We start from the raw sequence: 8,081 nt of genomic DNA, 5'->3' as shown, positions 1-8,081 counted from the left end.
TAAATTCTTTATTCCTTCAAGCAAGAAATAAGAAATCATGTAGAAGAAAGAAAAGTAGTAGAAAAGAAAAAACAAATACACTGCTCTTGGATAAATACTTTTATTTGACGAAGTCAGGTGGGTGACGAAACCATTGGAGTTTAGGCTAGGGAAAAGGCGTGAAAGAGATCGCACAAAATTAATAAAATGTAAAAAAAAAATAAATAAAGTAAAAATGGAGACTAAAATTGGTTAATCCCCAGTCCTTTGGATCGCGTGCGACCTGTTCCCTCGAGTAACGCCATATCTACAGCGAGCCAATCAGAAGGCTGGGTTTGGCAGGTAAAAAAAAAAAATGGCGGCTCAACTTGCATTACAAATTCAAAACACAAGATGTTATCATAGTTAAAACGTACAATCGCGAGCCCCGTTGTGCAAGAAACTATCTGCGGCCAAATTAATACTAGATAAAGATTCATATATGGAAAATATGGCTTCTGAGCTGGAATCAGGGGTGGAAAAAGCGAGGTTATCAGTAATGCATAAGTCAAGAATCACGGCACAAGAAGCACTGAGCATTGAAGAAAAATCTCCTCTCTTTAAACCTAAAATAAGGCAAAATCCATTGTCTAAAAAAGGGCAAATACTTTTAGTTGCCGAGCTTTCTGCAGCTGCGATGCTATCGTTATTTATCGTACCGTTGCTTTTTCTTGTTCTTGTCGTGTTAAAGGCAGGGTTATCGGTGTTGAAGTTTTATGTGAAGCGGAAGTATAATTGTATCCCTCTGAAGGAAGACGATGCCGTTTGGCAACAGGAAACGCCGACGAATCGCCACATCATTCACGCTTTCATGCTGATGGAAGGCGAACCTAATGTCGCAGAACTTAAGAGTATAGTGTGTGAGCGACTGGTGTTCAGGGTGAACGACCAAAATGAACGGATATGTCCACGAATGACACAGGCGATAAAACGATACCACGGTGTGTATGTTTGGCAAGAAGACTGCCAATTCAGCATTGATAAGCATTTCTGCGTATGGGACGGTAAACTTGCAAAGACCAAACAAGAACTAGAGGAAGTTATCTCTGAAATTGCATCAATGTCTCTACCTGATAACCAGTCCCCTTGGCAGTTCTATGTGGTTCCAACAAAGTTTGAGAGCCCATCCTTCGTTTTTCTACTACGTATCCACCATAGCGTTGGTGATGGGGTCTCACTTACTAGAGTATTTGTAAAGAATTTATATGACAAGCCACCAGTGGGAATTGAGCCCAAGAAATTCTCTACTAAGCATAGACTTTTGATGTGGTGCAAAGCAATCCTTGTGGGTCCCATGGTGGTGGTGAAGAAATTCCTCACCAAACCGGACTTTTCTCTGGTACATGGCCAGGCACTGTCTGGCAAAAAAGTGGTATCCTGGTCTACAGATGTGAATATGGCATTGGTGAAGCATATAAAGAATATGACAGGTACCACCGTCAATGATGTAATGGTTTCCTGCATCTCAGGGGCTATCCATGACTATCTGAAAAAGCACAGCATCACGCAACCTGAGGACATGTGGGCATCTGTTCCGGTAGACATCCGCTCAACAAGAAATTCATTAACTGTTGAGAACAAATTTGCATTGGTGTTCCTGCGTCTTCCTGTTGTCGCTGGTAGCCCTCTGGAGAGGCTGTATGCCGCCAAAGAACGCATGGACGTGATCAAGACATCAGCAGAACCCCTAGTCACCTCGACGACTGTCACTCTTCTCATGATGTTGCCAGGGTGGTTCTCACGTGTCTTGATAAACTTCTTTTCCAACAAGATGTCTTGCGTTCTGTCCAATATTCCTGGTCCTGCAGAGCTGCTTAGTGTCGGTGGCCAAGTAGTGAAGGAGGGGATTTTCTGGCCCCCCCAAAGAGCAAGTATCGGCCTTGGCCTTTCTATTTTTAGCTATGGCGGTGGTATGAGAGTTGGCGTGTTTGCTGATAAGAATATTATTTCCTACCCTGCTGAGGTGACAGAAGGTTTCGTCAAGAATTTCAATGAATTGGCAAACTCTCTTAACTGCAACAAAAGAGATTAGAAACTGGAAATTTATAAACTAGTATCAATCAAACCACCCTTTTTTCGGGGTAAGGCAAATTTGGCTTGAATCACATCTTTTTCAGTCTAGCTCACAAAATTATCTACAGCTACAAAGATAGATATATAGAAGTTAGAAAATAACAGACCATTTTTCTTCCAAGAACAAATAAGTGTCAATATCAAATTTATAAATCAATATCTTTTGGTTTTATAAAAAAATGCAAAAGTTATAATTACCAATTTTTTCACTTGGCATATAAATGTGGTTACATAGCAAAGCATTTATAAAGCATTTTAAAACTTGGTATTGGTCTGATCTTTCTGACTTGATTAAACTTTAACACAAAGAATCACGATGTTGATGATAAGAGTTGATGATACTAATATGTGGAGAGTAATATATAGAAGATTCTAGACAACATTTAGGAAGAGAAAGCACACACACAGACAAAGTCCCAATCTATGCTTTTATTAAAATCAACTCTATTTACAATGTGAAAAGTATGATGACTTTGATCCATTAATAATGCACCAAGAAGCTAAGTTATCAATAAAATATTTTCTGATGACCTTGTCATGCGAGTATTGTCGATGAATATCTCATATATTTTTTTTTATTTGAGGTTATCAATAGTTTTCTCTTTTAATTTATTTGAGCCTTAGGGCAGAACACTACTCCCAAAGATCTTGTACTGTTCATATGCCATGAAGAACTACAGTGAAGTCAAGGAATTGTACTGAATTACTAATGCTCACTTAGACAGAAAGGCCTAGGAGAGCGGTCATTAATTACTGGGGGGGGGGGGGGGGGGGGGGAAGGGGGCAATTTTGCAAAACCCTGAGCTAAAAAATTCCCATCCCCTCAAATCCAAGTCCAAAAATCGTGACCCCCCCCCTACCACCACCACCACCTCCACATTTTTATATTCAATAATTATATCTCTTTCAAACCACAGAGACTTGATATGCATACTGAGTGTAACTAAATATAACCTTTACTAAAATATAAATCAGCTACCATGGCAATTTTGTCCTATTTGATTTAAGTATGAATCTTCACTTTCCCTAGTTTATGAGTGGCACAGAGATAAACAACAAATACCGGTGTTGCTAGATAACAACTATGTCGTCGACGACAATAACAAATACATTAGGTTTCGCAACATTTTAAAGTATTCGTTTTGTTCAACTGATTAAAACAGGCAGCTTTGTCAACTATGAGAGGGATTCTCAAAATTCATTTATATAAAGACAAGATTTGTACCTGAACAATATGGAACTAGATATACAATAGTAGGAAACATTGAATAAAATTTACATTTGTACAATGGCTGTCTTGCTCAGTATTATATTAAAACCAGACTTAAATTCTGCACCCAAAAAATGTGACCCCCTTCTAATGACAGCCCAAATGTGACCCTCCTAAATTGGTGCCCAAAAAAACAAAGCCCCCCTACATATTTGCCGCCCCCCCAGTAATAAATAACCGCTCCCTAGGTTTGATTTCACATGGGTGTATACTGACGTATCATCTGTTGCCGCCTTCCTTTTGGACTGAAACACATTTATTATACGTTGGCATGCCTCCCCTTCAGTATAGCACCCCCTTTAATAAACCCTGTAACCCCTGACTAGGGATTACCAATAGAGAAGTAACCCTTCCAACATTTTGCAGTAAGGTTCATTCTTGACTTTACTGAAGTGGGAAATGGCTGTGCAGATATAAATCATCAGAAATAAAGTACAGTATTTTAGAACTCAAAGGATACAACTATATTCCACGGACAAAGGCGGGCAAAGTTTGGTATGAAGCCACGGTATAAGGCAAAGAATCCCTCTGTTCTAAAGGTCTAAAGAGCAAAGGTCGGAGGAGTTAACAGACATTTAATAACAAAGGTTTGTTCTCACTGAATTAAAACAATACAATTCTCATGGGACGCAAGTGCAAAAAATGATCACTATTTTGGGTCATTAGGAATTTTCTCTTAAAAATTAAATTTTCTTTCGTTGCTGTGTTGTTATAATGAAGTTCCACTGTATTTTCATTTATTCTTACCACCACCAGACAGTGTGACGCACTCCTATACAGTACAGGACCACCCTCTGTCTTCACTTTAAGGTTTCTCTGATTCATCATTCTTGTCTGTGGATAAGAAAGTTTCCTAGCATTTATCAGGAGTTTTTAATAAGATTCAAGACGTTCACGTTTAATTTACCTTGGCCACATCAATAGGGTTAGACGCGATGGCTCCTGCAAGTCCTGCGATTGCGCTCGCCCTAGAAGATACCCAAATCTGTCAAATCATCAACACCATCATATCATTCTACTCATTAGCTCTCTTCTCCATTTGGTCAAGGCTTTATTATAGTACATACTCAGTAAATCTGAACATAGAAACTCACTATTCAAAAAAGAAAAGAGGCTCTACTCACACAAAGTGTGTCCCAGGATGATCTCCCATCAGTTTTTTGTCGAGAATAAATCTCTTAGCAGAGTCGTAAACGGGTAACTCCACCCCTGCAATGACTGCTGCACGTTGGGAAGTGGGACCTACACCCTGTCGTAGTTGTAGACAGCAAAATAGTGTGATTAAGTGCTTACCCTCTTATTCGCATTGTACAAAGAGGAGGTAGCACTGATCGCCTGAATTTTCATGAGGATAGTCAAACTCGAATTTATGTTATCTAAAATGGACAAAATGCTTGATTGTTACTTTTGCTTTAACTATAATAATGTGAGTATTCTATCTGCCACACATCCTTGTATGAACCCCTTAGGTAAACAGGACAAGTTCTTGGGTATGTAGACTCTCTTTCTATCTTAGTAGCATTATATAGCCTACCCTGTATAAACCCCTTATTCCTTCTTGTCTGTACATGTCACCAAATGCTACCAGCATACTCGTCTTGGATGAGCCTGCACCTGCTCTGTATTCAGCTTGCATGCGGATCTGCAATGATTTACAGAGAGGAAAAATATGTGATGATGGTGTTGGTGAGAAGGGGAAGTGATGACATGGCAATATGTTAGTGATGACATGGCAATGATCATGATGATAGTGTTCGACATAACAATCCATGATGGTTCATTATAATATTGACTATTATGATAATACTACTAAATGATTATTGGTCATTACAATGACGGTGTTTGCTATAAGAAAAAAGTTTTTTGTCATAATGATTGGGATGATGGTTGGATGGTATTGTATTAATGGTAAAGAATGTGATGGTTGTGGTTATGATGATAATGATGAATGTTCAGGGGGAGATATGATGACAATTCTATTAGATAATGTTCACCTGTTGTTCATAATGATTATGATGATGATGATGTTAGTCATGATGATGGATGAATATATGGTGGTAAATGTGATGGTGGTGATAGTAACAATCATGATGATAATAAGATGATGTATGGTGAGTCAGTAGAGAATGGTAATGAATTTAATAATAGAGCATAATCTTTCCTTGCACTCACTTTCAGTACATCTGTTGGGTTGCACACCGCAGACCCTAATGCACCAGCGACTACCCCACAGAAGCCATTAACAAAGAGTGTCTCATCTGAAATGAATGTAAAATTGCAATATAAAGCATTCTAAAACTCATTCCCATATAAATATGCAGAGAATAACAAACAAAACATAGAACTTTATACAGCCATGTTCTAAGTGCTTACATTAAACATTAATACCTTATTATAAACAAATATTTAGAATGCATATGTTGGGGCTGAGAAACACAAGCTGCAAGTAAGCCCAAGGATTTTCAACAAGTCCAATTTAGGGCTGAGAAGCAAAGATAGTTCCCAAGGATCAAACTTGTTTTCACAGAGGTATTAAGCCCCACAAGTTGACGAACTAACATACGAGAACACCTGTCATTCCAGAATTATTATATATAACTTGAGTAAGACCCAGGCCCTTTTTCTTACTCCATATACCTTTAGGATCTTTCACTAAAATCCTTTTGAGAGAGTGATAAATTCCTAGTTTCAATGAGCCGTATGTAGCCTGACGAAGAAGTGCAGGAGATACCCTGGAAGAAAAATAATATTTACAACTGTCAACTGTCATGGGAAAATGTAAAAAAATATTCTTAATCTTAAACAACAATTCACTGCATTGGTTTATAAATCCTCAAGCCATCATACGATATCAGCGATTGAGTGTTCCTAATAAATACATGCTAATAAGACATCATTTGCGCTAAAGTGTGAAGTTGTGTTTGGTAAGAGTGTCATAAAAGGTAAAGGAAAGGAAAGGCAAGCTAAGGCCAGGTTGGGCAATAAAAGATTTAATTGTTTGTTCTCTATCTGGCATGACAGCCGCAGCCATGTTTATTTTGGGGGATTAGACTTTGACGCATAGACCTGACAACCTTATTGGCTATAAAAATTAACATACTTGGGTGATTCAACTTAACCAATTAGTCCCCATTAGGTATTGACTCCAAACCTATTTGGTGACTAGAAATAATTCGAGGAATAACTCACCCATTAAATAATGCCCTTATTCCCTCTTCTTTTGTTATCCTGAAGAATGCATGAAACATCCCACGATAGCGAATGGCTTTCTGTTTTGTATCTGTCACTTGGCCTTGTAACTGTAGCCTTGTTTTTGTTGTGTCAATTGGGAAAGTACCTATTTGCAAAAAAAGACTACCACAATATTTCACATTACAAGTTTTTTTTTCACAGCAATGAACAGAATCTGTGAGTGGTGGCAATCTCTTGACATGTCACGATGTGCAAACAGTATAATGAAATATGTTGTTGGTGCAGCATTGACCTCTAGAAAGCTTGTAAGTAAACAATGCAAAACTATGTGGGTGGCACTAGAAACTTGTGCTGGTATGACTTTGTGCTAGTCCCATGTAAGTTAAACAATGTCCTTGGTTTTAACATGTTGGAGTGTTGTAAACGGCACAAAGTTTTTGTCAAACAACTTAGGCATGTCTGCTCTTGGGTCTACAAACCCTTATAAAACCTGAAAATAATAAATCAACACAAGGTGATGTGTTGAATAGCTCTCCTGCAAAACCAGAGTACAGTAGACATACCGGGCGTTTATTGAATTTCTATGGCCCAAGGAGGGGTTTTCAATAGATGGGAGTATTTATTAGAGAGGGTTTTTTTTTTCAAACTATAACAATAAAACAAACCCAAGTGCAGTTGGGTTCTAGTCTCAGTCAGGATCACGTTACCTATAGCCGCATAGCAAGCATTTCTTGACATAAAGCAAGTCTCAACCAGTAGTAAAGCCAAACTCAGATTAATTTAATTTGATTTATATTAACGAAATTCCTACGTCGTTTGTTTTTAAGCTGGCAGGGAGGGGAGAAGGGGGGTGTTAAATAGAAGGGGGCATTAAAGAGGGGTGTTCATTACAAACTTGTATGCTCAGGGGGCGTTCATTAGATATGAGACGTTCTCTAGAAAGGGGGAGTTTATTTGATCATTTACGGTAAAGGAAAACCCCTGCATGAATGCTTATTGCGGTGCAGGTGGGGTTACTGAATTTCCCTAGAGGCCTTCCCCCCCCCCCAAAAAAAAAATGCCTGCTCACGCTAGAAAGGGGTTGATTCAAGTCAGCTTGTGCGATGTTGATTCTTTTTATTCGGACCATGTAACCAGTTCTCAGAATTTACTTGAAGAGTTCTACTGACAGATTTCTGTGTAATCTTGAGTGTCCACGTCACAAACACAACTATAAATTAACGAGCGAATAAAATAAAAAACAATGACAGGAAAGAAACTTACAGAGCTCTGCAGTCATTGATGCCAATCCCCCATAAAGGAATGGTTTGTAGTCCATGACTAACTGGGAATTTGTGATAATAAAATGCTGAAGCAAATGCCCAAACCAAATATCACGAACTTGAAAATCGCGCCTACGAAATAGCGGTATTCCTCATGAGCGCGAGATCGAGACTGACTTTGAAGATCCATGACAACGCGAGCCTGTCGATTTCTCTTTGATTTGATTGGTCTACTATTTATGAACGGACCAATCAAAAGGTGTGAT

General features: G+C 38.6%; 2 protein-coding genes across 3 annotated transcripts; one reads left to right on the top strand and one right to left on the bottom strand.

Annotated features, from left to right (window-relative positions):
• The first annotated feature begins 292 nt into the window (after nucleotides 1-292).
• LOC5511633 (putative diacyglycerol O-acyltransferase MT1809) lies at nucleotides 293-2,621 on the top strand. Its single transcript, XM_001631954.3, has one exon. It carries the CDS (start codon nucleotides 461-463, stop codon nucleotides 2,048-2,050), a length of 1,590 nt encoding a protein of 529 aa, XP_001632004.3. The 5' UTR covers nucleotides 293-460; the 3' UTR covers nucleotides 2,051-2,621.
• LOC5511632 (kidney mitochondrial carrier protein 1) lies at nucleotides 2,506-7,985 on the bottom strand. Of its 2 annotated transcripts, none has more exons than XM_001632000.3 (10): nucleotides 7,817-7,985; nucleotides 6,551-6,698; nucleotides 5,999-6,093; nucleotides 5,534-5,619; nucleotides 4,896-5,003; nucleotides 4,486-4,610; nucleotides 4,269-4,329; nucleotides 4,109-4,195; nucleotides 3,822-3,902; nucleotides 2,506-2,765 (listed from the first exon to the last, which is right to left on the bottom strand). In XM_001632000.3, the coding sequence occupies exons 1-10, from the start codon at nucleotides 7,869-7,871 to the stop codon at nucleotides 2,712-2,714; spliced, it is 900 nt and encodes a 299-aa protein (XP_001632050.1). In that variant the 5' UTR covers nucleotides 7,872-7,985; the 3' UTR covers nucleotides 2,506-2,711. The 2 variants fall into 2 exon arrangements, with proteins under 2 accessions (XP_001632050.1, XP_032236924.1); XM_032381033.2 differs by having other exon boundaries at nucleotides 6,551-6,715; nucleotides 7,817-7,940.
• Nucleotides 7,986-8,081: the final 96 nt, after the last annotated feature.

The sequence above is a fragment of the Nematostella vectensis genome, chromosome 9, assembly GCF_932526225.1.
Source record: "Nematostella vectensis chromosome 9, jaNemVect1.1, whole genome shotgun sequence".
Classification (NCBI taxonomy): domain Eukaryota; kingdom Metazoa; phylum Cnidaria; class Anthozoa; order Actiniaria; family Edwardsiidae; genus Nematostella; species Nematostella vectensis.
This window is presented reverse-complemented; position numbering and strand designations above follow the sequence as displayed.

Excerpts from the sequence above, each read along its gene's own strand:
- LOC5511632 (XM_001632000.3), bottom strand. The coding sequence starts at position 7,871 with ATGGACTACAAACCATTCCTTTATGGGGGATTGGCATCAATGACTGCA. Across the intron at positions 6,699-7,816 it reads ATCAATGACTGCAGAGCTCT|GTACTTTCCCAATTGACACA; the intron begins GTAAGTTTCTTT and ends TTTTGCAAATAG. Across the intron at positions 3,903-4,108 it reads CGTCACACTGTCTGGTGGTG|ACCTTTAGAACAGAGGGATT; the intron begins GTAAGAATAAAT and ends TTTGCTCTTTAG.
- LOC5511633 (XM_001631954.3), top strand. The coding sequence starts at position 461 with ATGGAAAATATGGCTTCTGAGCTGGAATCAGGGGTGGAAAAAGCGAGG.